At 36.0% G+C, this 22,049-nt stretch overlaps 1 protein-coding gene across 3 annotated transcripts in view; it reads left to right on the forward strand.

Moving 5' to 3' along the window:
* LOC106080547 (lysM and putative peptidoglycan-binding domain-containing protein 2) overlaps positions 1-18,326 on the forward strand; it is a 30,250-nt gene extending 11,924 nt beyond the window's left edge. The window contains exons 1-4 of one of the 3 annotated variants that reach the window (XM_013241962.2): positions 7,805-8,119; positions 8,600-8,797; positions 12,683-13,215; positions 16,438-18,326. In XM_013241962.2, coding sequence (XP_013097416.1) covers positions 8,621-8,797; positions 12,683-13,215; positions 16,438-16,675 — 948 coding nt within the window. In that variant the 5' untranslated portion in view covers positions 7,805-8,119; positions 8,600-8,620 and the 3' untranslated portion in view covers positions 16,676-18,326. Of the gene's footprint in view, positions 1-7,804; positions 8,120-8,599; positions 8,798-12,682; positions 13,216-16,437 lie in introns of those variants that run through there. The other 2 variants (XM_013241963.2, XM_013241961.2) reach the window with 2 other exon arrangements.
* Positions 18,327-22,049: the final 3,723 nt, after the last annotated feature.

The raw sequence follows: 22,049 nt of genomic DNA on the forward strand, positions 1-22,049 counted from the left end.
TGAGACTACCACCCCGAGTTTAAGGGAGCTTTCTCATTGACCAAGTAGCGTCTATGGACATTCCGTTAACGGCAGTGTGATTTACACATTGTCTGTGCAAGTTTGATTTGTAGTATCAATGTTTGCTTTTGAAAGTGGCGCCATTGTCACACACCTCCGGCAGGTGTGACTTACGTATGATAGACAACAGCAGAACATGACGACCACGCACCACTCGTTCTTATGTGCTTATGTGTTTTTAATTATACCAGAACATATATGTCAATAGATTTATATTAACAACTTGTTTAACATTTATAATAATGAAAAATTTCAAAGAATTGCAAAAAAGACGGTTATTGAAACTTTTATCATGTACTTTGTATTTTTTTTTAAAGGGCTTCATTGAAATAAAGTTTTGTTAGGCTAAATGTTTCGAGTAATAACTATTTTTTGCATAATAATATGAGAAATTGATAGTTCCTATTAAAAGAGGGTGGTCCAAAAAAAAATTACCATCATGGAATCTGGCAACCTTCTTGGGCATAAAATTTAAATTCTAATGGCTGGTACTTTGTTCGTTTTTTACCGGTGAAAACACATGTTTTTCACTGTTACTTTTTTAAAACACTAAACAAATCTCAATGATGACATATGTGATGAAAATTTCTTCATATGTAATGAGGGAATGACATATTGAATGAAAATAGCAAGTTATTTTACTTCAAAATCTATTATCTTAAAAAATTAATCATGAAAAAATTTAGCTAAAAGCGAACATAGTACCACACTTAAGAGACCACATTGCTTAGTTTTTCCACCACTTTGAAATGCTTGCCAAATGTCCGCTAATTTTAGAACCACACTCGTAGTGTGCAAAAAATTAAATCAAATAAATAATTAATCAAAACAAATACTCGTAGATTAAAATTTGTACACATAAGCTCATTCATATTGAAATTTATTCGGTTTTTCTAAAGACAATAGACTAAATTGTTCAACATTTTTTACCGTTTAGGTTCAACTTTCTGTCTGACAACAAGAACCATTATTCATTTTCCGCCGCATATACGCCCTAACGTTCGAACTAGTATTTAACAAAACAAAAAAAAAGTTTTTTCTAGTTCTTATTGCCAGAAGTGGTAGTTTTGAGTTATGACAAATTTTGAATGATTGCCTTATTATACAAATAATCAGAATGACAAATTTCGTGATTTTATTTTTTCTTAAACATAACAAAAGAATTGGTCATTATGACCACTTTCCTTCCAACTCATCAATCATAATTGTTGATCCTATCCAAAATACTATGTTCCGGTATGAATATGACGATTTGTCATTTCCTTTTGATGATTCTCATGGATTTGAAGTCAATTACTCGTACTACGAAATAATTTTCTTGAAGTGTCATAGAATTATTGTGTATTATGCACTTGAAAGATATGTGGGATATTCACAGACATTGTTATCAATCGCTATGTCATATAACCTTTACTTTTGTGAAACAAGTGTAATTGTCCGATAACCACTTGTCATAGGCACATTTGTGTGAATAGTCCTACAGGCATCTATCTGAAGTATGATTCAATGTATTTAATTTTTAATAATAATTGTCTAGTTTCCAATACTTTTCAAACTTTAATTGAATAGTTTCATTTGCCAAGGTATGTGGGTTAGTTTGAAGGACATGTGACAACAACCCATTTTGTAGAAACATATACAAATATATTGTAGTTCAAATCGGACTACATTCTGTACAGATATCGTGGGTTACAATACCGCCCGGACAAAATTCGGCAGGGGTTGGAGAGGCGTCAAACACAACTGTTGCAAATTTCAATGAAATAGATCAAAATTCGATCTTTATGGACACAAAATCAGGAAATCAGTTCATATGACAGCCGGACTATGTTTCATAACCTCGGAAGAATATGAAAAGAAAAGGGCACCGAGACTTAATAGGATCGTTCTGGCTAAGCGGAAATTTTGTGTGCGCGCCTAGTTTTACTTCTTTACTACTTCTTTGCGCACACGTGGATTGGATACAGTATTCACTAATAGAAGGTTTAGTTACATCTTTAAGATTGTCAAAATCTGCCTATTGTGAATGTTAACAAATACCCGCAAAATTTTTTTCTCTTTTTTCACTCTGAACTTGATTGTGAACAAACGCATGACATAATTACCAGGTAGTGTACCGGTAACAGCTGAGTACAGTTTTTCTTCGCAAAGTGCACTATCTGTCAACGAGTTTTGGTTGTGTGTGTGTATACACACACAAACAACGAAAAATGGCGCGGACTAGTAACATACATAATATCAGAGTTAACTAATCACTGATTTTGACAGATAGTGCATAAAATATTTTTTTGTTGGGCGACTGCCACTACCCGTAAATGAGTATATCTTAGAACATACGTACGTTGCATACTAGTAAAGGCCTGGTTATGCTCTCGTAAATGTAGAACCAATCAGAGGGGTCTGACGTCGAAGATCTTCAGGCATAACGAAGAACAAGGGCAGGACTGAGAAGACGGCCCTCCACGCAGAGATGCGAGACGTGTAGACGTCTTTCCAAAGTTATTGCCATTGGTTATTAAAAGACGCCAAAAGTTTGCCTTGTCACATCGAGTATCACAGGCACTCAGTATTTATACCGCTGATTGTCTGTGACTGCAATTGCAGCTACTCCGTATACGAAGCCTTTCACAAACCGCAACCTGTGGACTCGCCCGGTGCTCTCGGCTGAGTTTCTCGTAATGCCAAAAAATTGGAGCTCAGAGTTTGAACTGATATGGTGCTTATAATCATTCCGTGCCGGGTCTATATCAGTATGCGTATATGGCGGCCCTCAAGGCCGTGGGCCCTAGTACAGTGAGGTAGAAGCGCCTGGTGTAGTATGTGGAATCCCTGAACAGACCCCTGTTTCACGACATAGTGCTAACATAGATTAGCCGACACGACAGCGCCGTATAGGCGCTTACACCATAATCTGTTATTGTTATCACATATGTCTCACTTTTTAATTTAGTTTTCATAACAGATCAGACTGGTCACCTTTTCATGGTGGGCTACCCAATCAACCTTAATTATTGACAATAAATTGTAATAAATTCCACAGAGAAATAGTATAGGAGATGGGAGTTTTCTAAACATACATTTTTGGTTTTTAAATTTATTCAAACTTCAAATTTTATCAGCTGACAAGAAAAGGGAACGTACGATTTTGTTTTCACTGAATTCTTTCCGGTTACGGTCGACAGACGTTCGGTAATCAAAACAAAACAGCTGACACATTTTCCTACATTTACGGTATGTTAACGAGAACATAACCAGGCCTTATGTCGCGGCACAATAAGAGGTAGTGTCAATAGCACAACGACAAAAATCTATCCTCAAAGAAACTACCATGACATAAATAACAGGTAGTGTACCGTAAACAGCTGAGTACAACTTTTTCTGGAGAGTGCACTACCTGTCAACAAGTTTGGGCGCTAGGATTGATGCCGACGTGCAAGATGTATGTCCCGATTGTAACCAGGGACCGCACGATACACGTCACCTGTTTAACTGCCCGGCCAGACCCACTCGACTCAGACCCAGATCCCTGTGGACGCACCCCATCTTAGTCGCGGAGTTCCTGGGTCTTGACACTCAACAGAATCAAGCAGACGAAAGATAGAACACAATAAACTGCTACAACAACAACAAGTTTGGGTTGTGTGTGAGTATTATATTGGGTTGCCCAAAAAGTAATTGCGGATTTTTCCTATAGTCGGCGTTGACAAATTTTTCACAGCTTGTGACTCTGTAATTGCATTCTTTCTTCTGTCAGTTATCAGCTGTTACTTTTAGCTTGCTTTAGAAAAAAGTGTAAAAAAAGTATATTTGATTAAAGTTCATTCTAAGTTTTATTAATAATGCATTTACTTTCTTTTAAAAATTCCGCAATTACTTTTTGGGCAACCCAATAGTTAAGAACCATAACACACACAAACGACGAAAAATGGCGCGAACTAGTAACATACACAAAATCAGGGTTGCACTAATCACTGCTTTTGACAAATAGTGCACTCAATATTTTGTTTTTGGGAACTGCCACTACCTGTAAATAAATATATCTTGGAAACTACCTTGATTGGCAATTTTTTCTTTGCGTAACAGGGTGACATAATAGACATTCGTGTATATTTTCTTGCAACCACGAATGAAAATGTATGTTGTAATAGCTCCATGCAACATGAAATAAAGTATCGATGTTTGTCGCCATCTTGTATTCTACACAAATATTTTTCATTGGCGACATAAGATTTTAGAAAAATATCCCAGCTGTGATATCAAGCCTTTGACATTTAGATTTACTGCAAAATCAAAACAAAAATAAAAAAATTGTACTCAGCTGTTCGCATGACCTCACCTTATTAGTACATCCTGGCTGCAACCGAAAATTTCGCAAGAGGTGCATATCCAGCTTAAAAGAGGAACAGAATACCTTCGAACTTCTCCTTCCAATTTTAGTCTTTCCCTGATGGGTTTTATATGTCAACGACCCCTAAAAGGATGTATAGAAAGTCGTAACGAACCACCAAAATGTAGTCACATATGTTGTAGGTGTGAACGAACTTTGATAAGATTATAAGATTATGAATCAGCAACATTTGAAATTCAATTAATTCAATATAATAAATTTTGATATGCCTCCCTCATATCACGATTTATAGTGGTGAATTCACAATAATTTAAAGAAAACTGCCTGCTTTCATAATTTATACCGAATCACATCAATACCTATAAATAAATTAATACATGGTGTTAATATAACGAATTTATAGAAGCGGCCAGCACTTTGAAAAGTTCATTGTTTCATAAATTAAAAACGACGAACAAATGAAGGCCAAATTGCCATATTTAAGACATCGCCATTCCAAACAATCAATTTTTTCCCCCATATCAAATAACCACTCTGCTCCTTCCCTTTTGTTTCGTTTACCTGTAAATGTTTGTATGTACATAGATATTCTAATCTTTGCAATTTTATTATAATTCTAATTTAATTACTTAACTTTAATTTCTATACTTTTGTTTTTTAATGTGTAACTGAATACGAGGGGATCGCATTTTGTTTGTTTTTATTTTGCCAAGAGACAGGTATTAAGATTTCAATTTGTTCGTTCATTTAAAAAAGATTTACTATGATTATTAACATTTTTTGAAAAGTTAATTCATTGTTTACTTGAGTGTTAACATTGGCAGCAGCAGCAGCAACTGAAGGAGGAGCAGCATGAACCAAACATGCGGTAATTATTGTTTGTATTTCAAGGGGAGAACAAAAAAAAAAAACACACAGCAGTAGTACCAGTCGAGCACCTCCGCCTCTATGTCCAGAGAGTTTATATTTGAAACAATTATTTCATACTCATTTGTGAACCTTTTTGGTGGGGCTTTGTTTCTATACCTTTGTGTTTTGTCTTAAATGACAACAGGTTTTAGCCGGTTATTTATTTAAAATATATATTTGTCAGCTATATATATAAATATGTATATATAAATATCTACATACACTTATGTACACCTATAATTATCACGTGAATTTTGAAAGAAAACATCAACGTGTATATAGAGCTTTACTGCTCGGGTATTGCGCCAACTTTTATTTTTTTGTTTGTTGTTAAAATAATTTAAGTTGTCGCAGCAAACACCCGGACTTATAAAATAAATATTTGCAAAGAATTCCTTGAAATTAGATTTCAAAATAAAACCGTTACAAAAATTGTACTGTTATTATCGTTGGTTTTTAGTGAAAATAATGGAAACTTGGCAACACTGTTTTACTTTGAGCAATTGTCAGAGATGTAGCACTAAAGTCATTTGTTACAAAGGGGAACAAATGCATATTTTTGTACAAATATTCACTTAAAAGCGTTAGAAGAGCAATAGCCAAGAGCCGAAATAAAGCTTCCACATGTCGCTAGCATTATTTGATGAACTGTAGTTTTACGGACCAATTCACAAAACTTATTGAAGGTTTTAAATAGGTTTATTTGACAGTTCTATATAAGAAATCTGTCAAATAAACCTATTACATTAAAATTTGTGAATACCCAGTTAAATACAACCACAAATCGTATGGTGCAATCTGCCATCAAGATGATCGACGTTTTGCCAACACACGTGTGTGTGCATGAGCAGATAATATGCGACAAAGAAGATAACCACAAAGAGAATGCAAACAAAAATATGACATCTTAATACCGTCAAACCTGGCCGGCTGTTAACAGCTGTTTGCGTGAGACCACCTTTTTAAATCCGCCGTGGTGCATACCGGTGATTGTTTTTAAAGTATTCCCAAAATCAGAATTACAACACACATGTGCGTGCATGAGCAGATAATATGCGGCAAAGAAGATAACCACAAAGAGAATGCAAATAAAAATCTCACATCTTAATACCGTCAAACCTGGCCGGCTGTTAACACCTGTTTGCGTGAGACCACCTTGGTGCATACCGATGATTGTTCTTAAAGTATTCCCAAAATCCCATATGGTAATCTAGGCTGGAACCATGTATAATTTTCAACAATATGCCAATTCAAGATGATTATGTCTCTCTAAGCAACGAGCCAGTCTATTTGACACACCCTGAAATTTAACTGATGATAATTTATCTGTGACTAGGGATTTAATTAAGTCGAAATTTTTTAACTCGCCTTCCAAGGTGGATTTAAAAAGGTGGTCTCACGCGAACAGCTGAAAACAACCAACCAACCAAACCTTTGTGGTTTTCTTCTTATTGAAGAGTCTTCTGCAACCCTTCCATAGACCAATCAGTTATGTGAACCACCGTAGCTTGCGTTGTATGCCCTGTGATTTGGACGAGGTCAAGCAGGCTTTAGCGAGTCGTCTACTAGGAATAACAGTCAAAATCTTGTGCTGAAACTTATCCGAATGCGAACTCTTTCTATTTAGAATAGGGACTACGTATGATGGTTTTTCAGCAAGGTTTGATCTAAGTGATGATGGTCAGTGAAGCATATGCTGGCATTCTACGTTACAAAGCATGGCGAAACAATTAAAGGTGGTCTCATTTGTACAACAACCACAAATCATACGTTGCAATCCGCCATGTTATTAAGCTGATCGACGTTTTGCCAACACACAAAAAGAAATTTGTGCGCGTGTGTGTATATATATTTATGCGCGTAAATAAACAGGGAATATGCGAGAGAGAAGATAACAAAGAAAATAAAACCAAAAATCTGACATCTTAATACCGTCAAACCTAGCAGGCTGTTAACAGCTGTTCGCGAGAGACCACCTTATTAAATCCGCCTTGATTACAAAGGTATCTTCCCGTGCCTTAACCCGTTCCTGGGAGGTCTATATCGTTTATTACATTGCAATTTATAATAAATGATCCGCATATACAAGGAAGCGTCACTTGCCCAAAATATAAAGTGACTAAATGACACAAATGAAAGAAAACTTAAAAAAAAATTCAACCATATGACAGCGAAAAGAAATAAATTCAAAATATCGAAAAATTATGAATTTCATGATTGCTTTCAACAAGATTATGTTAGTGAATCATGCTTATACCATTTATATTCCATAAGAAGACCACACCTTCCACAAAAACCCCATTAAATTCCTTTAAAAAAATGGAAACTCAACTCACATTTTTTGAGCTCTTTTTTCCCCAATTCATGTATCTGCTACATGTCGCGCGACAAAATTGCTTCGTATAAACCTTCTATATCTTGTCTCTGTCAACCATCCATTGCAGTACTTATCTGGCAACTCTACTGTCATTTGCGACAGTCTTTGACAGTTGTTCGGGGCAGGCGAAGGTTTTTGTTTTGGTTTTAGAATTGAATCGTAGATATCTCTAAAATATCTTCCGTTATTTATATATATCTACCGTGAACGTTGTTTAAACATTTAGTGCAAATATTTATAGATAAAAGTTTAAGTTTACATAAGCTTTTGTTGCTATTTTACACCAAATTATTGTTAAAGTGTTGGCAGAGGCAGTGATTGGGTGGTGGTGAGGTCTGTGTGGTGCCCCCGTTCCCATTATTTTTTGAGAAAGTGAAGCTTATTGCTGTTGTTGGTGTTGCTTTTGCTAAAGAGATTGGTAAAAGGTACTACATACTACATGAACATGAATGTTTCGCGGGGGGATTGGTGTTGTAAGTGCCAGAGGGGAGGGGAATACTATCTAATGTTAGCCAATGTGTGTGTATTTTATTTTTGTTTGCTTTTACTTTTTATAATAATTGCTATATATTTTTAACCCGAAAGTACTAAAATTGCATAAAATGTATTTGTAAACTAGACTGTAGGGGAATTATGTCTTCTTCGCCCCAACCTAGTTTAATGGCTATTTACAAAATTGGCAAGCCAGCTTGCTCCTACGATTTTTGTTGAATTGCGCAGTCTATGACGTCACAAATGTCACTACATAATATTATTGTATGAATGTATGGACGGATGGACTGCTGTTCACCAAATACATTAACAACAATTACATTACATTTATTATTTATGCTTATATCTTCTATATGTGGTCGTTAAAAATTATTAAATTATTCACCACTGGTTTCTTTGTTTTGTTTTTGCAGTTCCATGAAATTGTGCCCGATATGGATGATGATTTTGTGTTCAATGAGAAACAATCTATACGCGATTCCTCGCGTTCTTTAAAGAAGTATGGCAGTACATGCTGCAATCAAAACATACGCAACAATGAGACACTTGTCCGCCACGAAATCGAAAAGACCGACACACTACAGGGCATTGCTCTGAAATATGGATGCACTGTAAGTATTGTGCTTTGGCAATGACTCGCATTATAATTCGACAAATTTTTATTGTGTTGGAAGATAAGAAAAGGCTATTTAGCATTAATGAATAAATGCTTTGTAGCTGAATGATATGATATTTGCAAAGAAAGTGGAGAGCCAACAACTCATCAGCATCATTGAATAACAATCGCAAATTGTCATTGACTCTTTGCATTGGCAGGAAGCATTCATTGAAAACTCTAAAGCATATGGCGATAAATACAAATCCACAAATCCAATGAGAAAGAAATTCGTTTGGATGTTGAAAAGCAACAGAAATTTCTCTTATACAATAGATAAGTTTAAATGGCCTCGTCTAGGCGAGATACATACAAAATTTTAAGCTAAGTTTATGTAAATTGCAAAATTTTCCATAAAATCCAAACAAAAAAGTCGTAGTACTACTTTGGGGGTAGTCAATCAACTTTAAACCAGGGCCTTTGTTCTGCCGCTACAGACCAAACGGCCCCAAAGATCAGTTTGAAGCCATTTTTATATCAATGTATGCTAGCGTTTCAAGTATTGAGCTCTTCTTTTTTGCAGCAGTGTGTTGGTTTCTGTCTGCCTGGTTCTGTTGAATATCCACATTCACGAACTATGCGACTAAGGTGGATTGCGTTCATAGGGATCTGGGTCTGAGTCGAGTTTGTCTAGATGGGCAGTTAAACAGTTGATGTTTGTCGTGTGGTCCCAGGTCACAATCGGGATACACTTTAATCATTTCTCTGTAGGAATTGAGGCAGAGGCATCTGTTGGATCGTATTTGAGCCACAATTACTCTGGTTTGTCGGGGGAAGTCAATTTCTTCAGGTGCAATGGAAGGCGGTCTTTCTCCAATATTCCAATATCTGCGTATCTGCAGGAATATTGTCTAGACCCGCTTGATCTAGGATTCTCTCTTATATCGCTGAATCTCTCTCTCTAGATCATGTATATCCAAATTATGGCTTCTGGGTGTTGGGTACCTATCCACAAGATGATGATTTGGATGGTCCCTGCGATAACAGCCCAGAAAGTATTGCTGGGCATATCATTATGTGTTCGCACGGGTAGGATCTATGTCTCCTGATGGAGGTGGTCTACGGGTGAAATGAGGAGACAGATCTGACTATTATTCCACTGCGTGTCACAAAGCTTACGAGACCACACTGGAGCTGCATGACCACATTTAAGAAGATTTGATGGTGTGATGACATGATCGTAAATTCATCCGCATATGATACGATTTCTATGCGGCCTGGTAAGAATGGCATGAAGGATAGGTAGACGTTAAACAGTGCGGAAATATCACCTCGCCTTGGGGAACTTCCTGTATCACTTTACGTTGTTCCGAAATGACTGCAACCACAAAGATAATTCGCCACCCAGCGCTTCAGTCCTGGCTGGAGAGACGTGTTGGCGATATCCTTAAATAATTTGGCATGACTGACAATGTGGAATGCTTTCGATAGGTCTGGCTGGCCTGAGTAAACCACGGCAAATGTGTGCGTTTTAAGTCCAGAAGATAAAACGGACTTGATTGGGTCATATTCTACGCCTATTGCGCGTTGATAAAGCGAAAAATGACTGGAACCCACAAGGACAGCGAAAGAGGAGACGCTCGAGAAACACATGGATCCACTGTACAAAAAGAGAAATAGAAAAAATCCATATATCGTGGAATTAAGCCTAGGCCATGAACAAAGATAGAGCTAGATGGAGAGAGCTTGTTGATGCCCTTTGTTCACACTGACATTTTACTATTGGTTGTTGTTGTTGTTGTTGTTGTTGTTGTAGTAGCAGTGTGTGGTACACTGAGGCGGCAGCCCTTGCCGATGAAGGAATTCATCGGGTCAATCCGGTACGTACAACCGGCTGCCATGGGATTGGGTTGTTGTTGTTGTAGCAGTATGTTGTGTTCTATCTTCCTTCTGCTTGATTCTGTTGAGTATCCAGATCCAGAAATCTGCGATGCTCAATAAATTGCCGGTTGAACAACCACGATTTCGAGTCAATCGCTGTTACGGTTTGGAGCTCAGAGTTCTAATCCGTTGGGGAACTCCCTGTTTCACACTACAGTGTTTCGACTTTTTATATCTCAATTCCAAAAATTGGAGATCACCCAGATAATTACCAACGTTTAAGGCCTGGCTGTTGGCGATGTCTTCAAATAGTTTGGCATGGCCGACCTTGTCGAATGCTTTCCATAGGCCCAGTGCCACAAAAACCTCCTATCACATGGCATGGGCTGATTGAAGCCACGGCAAATGTGTGCGATGATGGCATGAAAAACAGTTGTTGTGCTATGTAGTCTTCGAAATACGTGCTGACGCTCGCCGAATGGATATTCTCCAACGAGACTCGGGAGGAGTAGTACCTCAAGCGTCTTGGCTACTGGTGATAGAAGGGAGATCGGTCTGTACAACTCCCCCTTGCTCGGGCCCTTTGCTGGCTTCAGTAGCGTGAGCACTCACCCCATTAAGGACAATTGTAACGTAGTCGACTCCAGGTAAATCCAGATTCTTCATCATCGGTGTAGGGTTTCTGTCGGGGCCTAAACCTATTTCAAATCTACATAAAGTTTGGTGAATACCGGTGTTAATTCATAATTTGTGTTTTGAATGCTCGTCGTCGATAATTCCAACCCAATTCGAGAATTTTTCAACGACAGCTTTATTTTTTAATATTTGTCTACCCATTCGGCTTTAACAGTACATGAATCATTTCATTTCCTTTTTAGATTGCAAAAATAAAGTAGGGCATTAAAAGCTGGCTCGGAGCGGCTGCACTTTAATGAACACTTGAAACTAAACAAACTCTTCAAGAGTTTTTTTTTTTATTTATTTGTATGACTATTTCATTTAACCACTACAAGTGGGGGGAATGTCTATGGAATCTCCCTAACAATTGCAATCAATTTCTTGTTATATGATTTCATTTAGAAACTGCAAACCACACGTGTATCATGCGAACGAGTTTCTTTGTTGATTTAGGTTTCTTTCAAATGCTCATACAAACAAGCAAACATACAGATGTACACATGTGCGCTGTGGTTGCTTAGTGGAATAGTAAACTAATCTACAATTTCCCCTTGGTTGAGACAAAATAAATATGGAATGCGACGATTTCGTGTCAACGCTAGTGATCCTATTTATCTTAGAAATTAAAAACTAAGATAAGATCATGAAATAGGGGCATGGTGAGGAGATGAATGATAGTGGAGAGGTAATAGAGAGATGCCGCAGATGTTGCTTGATGGTCGCTCTAAAGCAATTATAGAATATGTAGCAAAAATCTGAATCACGAGGTTTCTTTCTTTCAACTCATCTTGGGAAAAAAAGTTAATATGAACCAGAAGTGATAAAGTCAGGAGGATTCATTCCAGTACAGACTGCCTATGGTCCATATTAATTATTAGATCATGGCCATATGTTTAAAAAGACGACTCTTTTTTGATTAGTATTAAACAACAACAAATGATTAATTCAAACTTATTCGATTGTGATATCAGTTAACTCGAAACAGATGGCAATTTGATTTCATAGAATGTCTAATAGATGTCAATCAAACAAACGACTACCCTCCCACACACACGCACACACACACACATATACGCAATAACGAGTGCCAGCTATCAATTATTTAATTAGCCAAAAACAAAAGAAAACTTCAATGAAAGCTGGTTTGTCATTGCTATTGGTATTAATAAGTCAAATTTCCCCAACAATACGATTGGCAATTAACAAAGTAAACGTTTTTGTTTTATATTAGTTCATCAATAATGAGTATGAGCACATATGTATGTATATTGTTTATAATATATTGTTCTTATGAAAATGTTTGTGTTTTTATTTATGTTTATTTTTTGTTCTTTGTTTACAGACCGAACAAATACGCCGAGCCAATCGTTTATTTGCCTCCGACAGTTTGTTTTTGCGTCAATTTCTTATGGTACCCGTAGACAAATCATCGATCTACTATCCAAATGGTTCCAACAATAGTCAACTGCAAAATGACATGATCAGCAGCTTGGAGAATGTGATAGAGAATGATGTGGTCTATAATGGGAGTAGTGGTGGTGGTGGTGATCCTTTAAATTGTACCTCCTCCTCTACGTTATCCTCCAATTCTGCATCGTCTTCGTCTATGTCCACAGATAGTAATCCACGTCCAGCCGCATTACCTACACGACCTTATTCCATAGCCGGTGAATTGCTGGTACAGGCAAACGATACAGATACCGGCCTTTCTATGTCCAATAATGGTAATACCGCCAAACAGAGCAAATCATTGGATTCGGTGGCAGCCTCAACCATGACACCGGAGGAGGAAAGTCGTCGCAGCATAAATGAGTTTTTAAGCAAAATTGATAATACCATTTCGGAGTCACGCAAATATGTGGAAAAATCGAAAGAGTAAGTTTTTTTGAAAAAGAAAAAAATAGAATAACATAAACTTGAAATCTTTTAAGTTAATTTCCAAAAAATCTATGTGTGATGAGGCAACTGGAGCCATAAGGCAATGCAATATGAGATCAGTCCAAAAAGACTATCATTCTATTGGGTTGCCCAAAAAGTAATTGCGGTTTTTTAAAAGAAAGTAAATGCATTTTTAGTAAAACTTAGAATGAACTTTAATCAAATATACTTTTTTTGCACTTTTTTTCTAAAGCAAGCTAAAAGTAACAGCTGATATCTGACAGAAGAAAGAATGCAATTACAGAGTCACAAGCCGACTATATGAAAAATCCGCAATTACTTTTTGGGCAACCCAATAGTAACTAAGAACTTAACTGTTGTTATTGTTGTATCAGTGTATTGTACACTGAGGCGGCAGCCCTTGCTGATTTGCATTTGCTATATCCAAAACTAATCCGTAATTCGTGCTTTGGCCAACAAATGTGATAGGATTATAGAGATTACCTGTACCTTTATAACGAAAATACAGACGTACGTCACTTCGGACTTCTTAGAAACAAATTCTAATCAAATTTTCTATTTGTTTTACTGCAATGTGTTAAAAACTTTTTCCCTAAGTTATAGTAACCTGTATCACAGTTAAGTTCCAGCCGGTTTTGCGTACCGGATTGAGCCGATGGAGAATGTGCACAAACTGTTACCAAAAAGGCGTTCGCGTACTTTATTTGCCATCAGAAGAGAGCGGGAGAGTGTGTGAGAGCAAGCTAAATTTTGAAAGTTTAGTTATTGAGAGCTTGCAAATTTCTTCTGGAGGTTTTTTCCCACAGATATTTGCAGCATTGAACAGCTGTTTGGTGATATGGCAGCTAAAGCAGCAAAATTGGATAAGAATTGCTCCCTCTAGAGGCTCAAGGAGTCAAATCGGGAGATCTGTTAATATTGCAGTTATATCAGATTATGAATTGATTTAGACCACACTTCGCAGTGCTGTTTGAAATCACTCCTCAACGATATGTTGGAAGTAATACCAAAACGACGTCTTTTATGGGCCCAATGACTTAAATCGGGATATCGGTATATATGGCAGCTATATCCAAATATGGCCCCATCTAGACCATACTCGCAACGAACACTTAGGGGCCTGACACAACTCAGTGTGACATTGACACGGGTGTCCAAAGGGCCTAACAAAGTTCACTGTGCCAAATTTCAACGAAATCGTATAATAAACTTTTATGGACCCAGGGCCCCAAAATCTGGAGATCGGTATTTATGGTAGTCATACCCAAATATAGTCTGGTTTAGACAATATTCCGTATGGAAGAGCTTATCTAAGTTCACTGTCAGATAATAAATTGGACTTTTATGGACCCAAGATATTAAATCCGGAGATCGATATTTATGGTACTCAATAATATCGATAAGCCTAATATAACTCAATGTGTGAAATTTCAACGAAAGCGGGTAATAATTTGACTTTAGTAGGCCTAAGACCTTAAATCCACATATCGGTCTGTATGGCGGCTTTATCAAGATATAGTCCGATATCCATCTTTGAACTTACACTACCTATGGACCAAAAAAGGGAATCAGTGCAAAGTTTCAGCTCAAAAACCTAATTTTTTTTTACAACTTAGAGATGCACGGGCGTGAAGAATTTCCGTTAAAATTTCTTTAAAGAGTCGGAAATGGATATATCGATGTATTGAAAACAGAATGGCAAAATGAAATCCTTCGGTGGCGGGTATAAAAAATATATGTATTTTAGGGTCGCCTGAGAGCCACCTGAAAGACATTGGTCCAGAGAAAATTTTTTGTCAAAGGACATAACATTTTTATACCATTCACCATAGAATGGGGGTACACTTATTTTGTCATTCTGTTTGTAACACCTCGAAATATGCGTTTAAGACCCCATAAAGTTTATATATTCTTGATCGTCATGGCATTTTAAGCCGATCTAGCCATGTCCGTTCGTCTGTCCGTCTGTCGAAAGCACGCTAACTTTCGAAGGAGTAAACCAGGCGCTTGAAATTTTGCACAAATACTTCTTATTAGTGTAGGTCGGTTAGGATTGTAAATGGGCCAAATCGGTCCATGTTTTGACATAGCTGCCATATAAACCGGTCTTGGGTCTTGACTTCTTTAGTCTCTAGAGGGCGCAATTCCCATCCTGTTTGACTTGACTGAAATTTTGCACGTGGTGTTTAGGTATCACTTCCAACAACTGTGCTAAGTATGGTTCAGCCGATTTGAGCTAACCTGATATAGCTGTCATATAAACCGATTTTGGGTTTTGATTTCTTGAGCCTCTAGAGGGCGTAATTCTCCTCCTATTTGGCTGAAATTTTGCACGTGGTGTTTTGGTATCACTTGCAACAACTGTTCTAAGTATGATTTAAATCGGTACATAACTTGATATAACTGTTTTATAAACCGATCTTGGATCTTGATTTCTTGAGCCTCTAGAGGGCGCAATTCTCATCCGATTTGGCATTTTGTACATAGACTTCTCCGATGACCTTCAACATACGTGTCCAATATGGTCTTAATCGATCTATAGCTTGATATAGCTCCCATATAAACCGATCTCCCGAATGGAATGAAATATTACACTATGACTTCTATAATGTTCAGCATTTAATTCATTAATGGTTCGCATCGGACTATAACTTGATATAGCTCCAATAGCATATAACTGTTCTTATTCATTATTCTTTGTTTGCCTAAAAATATATGCAGCGCAAAGAACTCGACAAATGCGATCCATGGTGGAGGGTATATAAGATGCGGCCTGGCCGAACTTGGCACGCTCTTACTTGTTAATAAGATTTTGTTTATAAGTTTGTATTGGTTTAATAACCCAAAAGCCCAGATGAAGATATGAGTCTATGTCATCTTCACAGGCTGTATAAGTGCCTTGTGGAACATTAAATTTGTCATTCGTTAAACTTCTTACTTTGTACAAAATAGCATCTATTGGCTACTAAATCAGTAGTAAAGTTTGGGTTTATTTCTTTTTTTCTTGATTCGGTACTAGCCTAGATGAAGTTATGAATCTGTCTCATCTACACAGGCTGTATAAGAGTCTTGTGAAGCATAATTTGTGGCTGTCTTGCTATTAAACGTGTAACTTTCTTTCAAGTAGCGTCTACTGTTCTGCTTTTTCATATCAAAAAACCAGTACTAATGTTGTTCTTAAATGTTTCTCTTTTCTAGAATGATCTCCAATCAGACTGATAATGATTTATTTGTTGCCACCGAAGTTGTATCCCGAAGACGTAACAACAACATCAACAATTCATACAAAAAACAGAATCAACATCAGAATCCAACACATCAGCGCCACAGTTCAACGGGTAGCAATTCAGATACAGCCAATCTATTGAATACTACACAAATGCGAAGAGTACATAAACGTTTGGAAAAGCAACAGGACGATTTCTTTGAGTTGTAGCATCATAAACAGCGCAGACATTATCATCATATGGTTTAAGAATCATACCAATACGAAGCATACAATGCGCGCGCTTAACCATAAAACAAACAAAGTACATGATCTTATAAAATCGTATATAAATACAATATAGAGGAATGTCTGTTATGGCTTACCAACACCATTGCTCCTGGATTGTAAATAATTGGAAATCAGCAAATGCCATATTTGTTGGAATTGTTTTATATATAGTACATACATATTTGTTATGATTTATGGCCTTTTTTCATGCACTGCACTGTTTGTTGAACGATGTGGTGCGTTGTGGCCTCCATTAATTTTTGTTTTTGTATATTTTTAAAATTTTGCTTAATATCAATGATGAAATTTATTATGGGCGGCCCTATCAGCATAACAACGTACCACACACAATACACATACATACACAAATCTAGTTTAAGAAACAATGCAAACTAATACCACCTGCCTACTACTACCTACCAAAAAAAAAGTAGTACGGTATTTGGGGGGAAAAAGGTCTTCTCTTTATTAATAATCAATTAGCGTATATAGATCAGACCACTATATACATACATATATATATACTTACTTAAGCATAAACTTGTGATGTAAAAAAAAAGAAAGAAAATAAACCTTTACTGTAAAAATGTTATTATTACCCTTTACTTATTATTTCATATGCAGCTCTATAGTTGATGATATACCCTATTTATCCCATTATCATGTATTTCTATGAAGAAAAAACAAACTTAGAAAATTAAATTTAAAATTATAATTTAGTTGGATTATTTTATATTCTAGTTCTTTTTTTACTTGTGACATTATGTAAGAAATAGCCCTTATTTGTACCTTTTTGTTCATATTATTACTTACTATGTAAAAATAATTGCAACACCCATTTATGCGATGTTTTTTTTCCTTTTTCATTTTATTTCAAATAAAGTATTAATATATTGTTTTAAACAAAAAACCTAAAACATACATGATCTTGCCTTGTTTTCTGGGCATGCCTCTGTTTTAATAAAAAAAATTATTACAGGTCTTCTCTAAAACAACAATTTTAACTAGCACCACACCATATCTTTTAGCCTGACAAAAGCATGTGACAAACTCGTTGTAATATTTATTGATGTAACATCATTCAACAATGGGCATACATTTATCTAAATAGTTAGTTAAATAAATTAAAAACTTAATATACGTATATTTTTAAAACACGATAATATGTAATGTTTCCCTAAACAAGAAAGAAAATGATACAAATTCTATGTTTAACTACAATAATATGTAACGCACCAAAATTTACCTTCTTTACTTCGTGTTAGGGAGTCTTTTTTTCTCAATGTGATTATCCTATTTATTATCTTTTTCTAATATCCACATACCCACCACAACCTCCCTTCCATTTGCTACATTCGTCATTGTTTTTTTTTTCAAAAATTAATATACCTACATATATTAAATATTTTTAATCAAACATATTGTAAATGCATGTTGTTGATGAACCACCCAGACTTAAAGGTATGTAACGATTACTACTAACTTATATAATTGTTGACAGTTGAACGATGAATGAGTGTATATTTTATAGATTAAAAATCCATGAAATTATTAATTAATAAAATAAATCATTAAACTATATAAAACACTATGTTGATTGGTTTTTCTTAAAACGTAAAGCAAAATCTTTAAGTGGACGGCAGCGATAAATTGCGTAGTCAATTAACTTATCTACATTACGTATGTCAACGTCAGTTGGCAGTTGCCTTCATTTAATTTTATTGGGTTGCCCAAAAAGTAATTGCGGATTTTTTAAAAGAAAGTAAATGCATTTTTAATAAAACTTAGAATGAACTTTAATCAAATATAATTTTTTTACACTTTTTTTTCTAAAGCAAGCTAAAAGTAACAGCTGATAACTGACAGAGGAAAGAATGCATTTACAGAGTCACAAGCTGTGAAAAAATTTGTCAACGCCGACTATATGAAAAATCCGCAATTACTTTTTGGGCAACCCAATAGTACTATTGGTTGCCCAAAAAGTAATTGTCGGTAATATATTGGGTTGCCCAAAAATTTTTTCAATGGCTTGTGACACTGTAATTGCATTCTTTCTTCTGTCAGTTATCAGCTGTTACTTTTAGCTTGCTTTAGAAAAAAAAAGTGCGCGAAATTTTGTTTACATTGATTTGTTTGGCGTCAATTTTAATATGGGTACCACATTTAACAAACCGAATCAACGCTTGTGATATGCACCTTAAACGCAATGAATTCGATCCGTTTTTAAAACGAACCATAACTGGAGATGAAAAATGGATTGTTTACAACAACAATAGTCGAAAACAATCATGGTCCAAGCATGGCGAACCAGCTCAAACCACTTCAAAGGCTGATATCCACCAAAAGAAGATTATGCTGTCTGTTTGGTGGGATTGGAAGGGTGTGGTATATTTTGAGCTGCTTCCAAGGAACCAAACGATTAATTCGGATGTTTACTGTCAACAATTGGACAAATTGAATACAGCCATCAAGGAGAAGCGACCAGAATTGGTCAATCGTAAAGGTGTCATATTTCACCAGGACAACGCTAGACCGCACACATCTTTGGTCACTCGCCAAAAACTGAGTGAGCTTGGCTGGGAACTTTTGGTGCATCCACCATATAGCCCAAACCTTGCACCATCAGACTACCATTTATTTCGATCTTTGCAGAACTCCTTAAATGGTAAAACTTTCGACAATGATGAGGCTATAAAATCGCACTTGGTTCAGTTTTTTGCATATAAAGGCCAGAAGTTCTATGAGCGTGGAATACTAAATTTGCCAGGAAGATGGCAAAAGGTTATCGAACAAAATGGTAATTATATATTTGATTAAAGTTCATTCTAAGTTTTATTAAAAATGCATTTACTTTCTTTTAAAAAATCCGCAATTACTTTTTAGGCAACCCAATATATAGTGCAGTCATATATAAGTTAATTGGTCGAAGCAAATTTTAAATGTCACGGCGAATCGAATTTTCTTCTCCTTGTTTACAAATTTCAAGACATTTCAAGTTCCCAAAAAAGATGCTTTATTGTAGTAATTCGCCGATGCGTCCATGTTGTATGGTCTGTTCGCGTACTTTTCCAATAAAAAATTGCAGGGCAGTAAGAGCCATTTTACTCTCTTTAAAAAATGTGCAAGCAAAAGTACGCGAACGACTTCCAGTGAAAATTTGCAGAACATCTGATTTTTGTTTTGGTTCGTTTTTTATTTGCTTGCTTAAGAAAACAATTGTTTTTATATAAAAAAAAATCTGGAGATACATGTGAGGTATTTTTCTTAGATAAACCTTAGTTTATTGGCTGTTCGCGCCACTGGACAACAAACAAATTTTGCCAAACATACAAACTTCTTACATATCAGTGAGTGCCGTCCGATTCAAGTTTTAAGCTCAATGATAAGGGGCCTCCTTTTATAGCCGAATCCGAACGGCGTGCCGCAGTGCGACACCTATTTGGAGAAAAGTTTTACATGGCTCAGTGCCTCACAAATGTTGCCAGCATAAGGAGGGGAAAACCACCAAAAATTTTCTTTCTAATGGTCTCGTCAGGATTTCAATCCAGGTGTTGAGCTTAATAGGCGGACATGCTAACAGCCATCATAATTTACAGTGCACGAAGCTACGAATGTCATCCGTGGCGCCAAGTCGCGCTAGGTGCTGGTCCCAGACGGTAGCTCTACACTGATGCTGAAGAATCTGGATTTGACTGGAGTCGAGTACCTTAAAACTGTTCTCAGCCTGTCTGAACACTATTAGAATACCCGATGTTTGGAAGATGGGCACGTTGAACAATTTCCATTCACCGAGCATCAGAATGCATTTCGAAGGCTACATGCCATCACCGTACACAAAATTAGAAACAACGTTCTCAAGTCCCTTGTCGGCAGCACTTGGTGTGATGACAAAAGAACTTTGGACTAACCACCCTATGCTTCTGGATATTATGGATAGACAAATTACTGTGACCACTGATGTGATGTGAAGTTACGGACACCGTTATATATATATATATATATATATATATATATATATATATATATATATATATATATATATATATAGGTGGTTAGTCCAAAGTTCTTTTGTCATCACACCAAGTGCTGCCGACAAGGGACTTGAGAACGTTGTTTCTAATTTTGTGTACGGTGATGGCATGTAATGCCATGCAGATGCTCGGTGAAATGCATTCTGATGCTCGGTGAATGGAAATTGTTCAACGTGCCCATCTTCCAAACATCGGGTATTCTAATACTGTTCAGACAGGCTGAGAACAGTTTTAAGGTACTCGACTCCAGTCAAATCCAGATTGTTCAGCATCAGTGTAGAGCTACCGTCTGGGACCAGCACCAAACGCGACTTGGCGCCACGGATGACATTCGTAGCTTCGTGCACTGTAAATTATGATGGCTGTTAGCATGTCCGCCTATTAAGCTGAACACCTGGATTGAAATCCTGACGAGACCATTAGAAAGAAAATTTTTGGTGGTTTTCCCCTCCTTATGCAGGCAACATTTGTGAGGCACTGAGCCATGTAAAACTTCTCTCCAAATAGGTGTCGCACTGCGGCACGCCGTTCGGATTCGGCAATAAAAGGAGGCCCCTTATCAATGAGCTTAAAACTTGAATCGGACGGCACTCACTGATATGTAAGAAGTTTGTATATATATATATATATATATATATATATATATATATATATATATATATATATATATATATATATATATATATATATATATATATATATATATATATATATATATATATATATATATATATATATATATATATATATATATATATATATATATATATATATATATATATATATATATATATATATATATATATATATATATATATATATATATATACATATATATATATATATATATATATATATATATATATATATATATATTATATATATATACATATATATATATATATATATATATATATATATATATATATATATATATATATATATATATCGAAAACCTAAAAAACCGACATACAAACCATCCCAGGTTATGAATGTTAATTTTTATTGTTGAAATTTCAAAACGTCCAACCCTTTTTGCGTTGATTAGTTTAAATTTATTTCTTGCTGCAAACCTGCCAAAACACTATTACCGGCATTAATTGACAATAGTTGCCATCCATATTTTTTTTAGCTGCGTTTTCAGACGGCTACTCATCGGCATATAAATTGATTTCTCTCGGGAGCAAGGACGTCAATAATTCTATTTTCATGTATCCATATTACATTTTACCTTTTATGCTAAAGCCAGGTGCTGAAACTACTTAATATGTTATTGCGATAAT

This window comes from Stomoxys calcitrans, chromosome 2 (genome assembly GCF_963082655.1).
Source record: "Stomoxys calcitrans chromosome 2, idStoCalc2.1, whole genome shotgun sequence".
NCBI lineage: Eukaryota > Metazoa > Arthropoda > Insecta > Diptera > Muscidae > Stomoxys > Stomoxys calcitrans.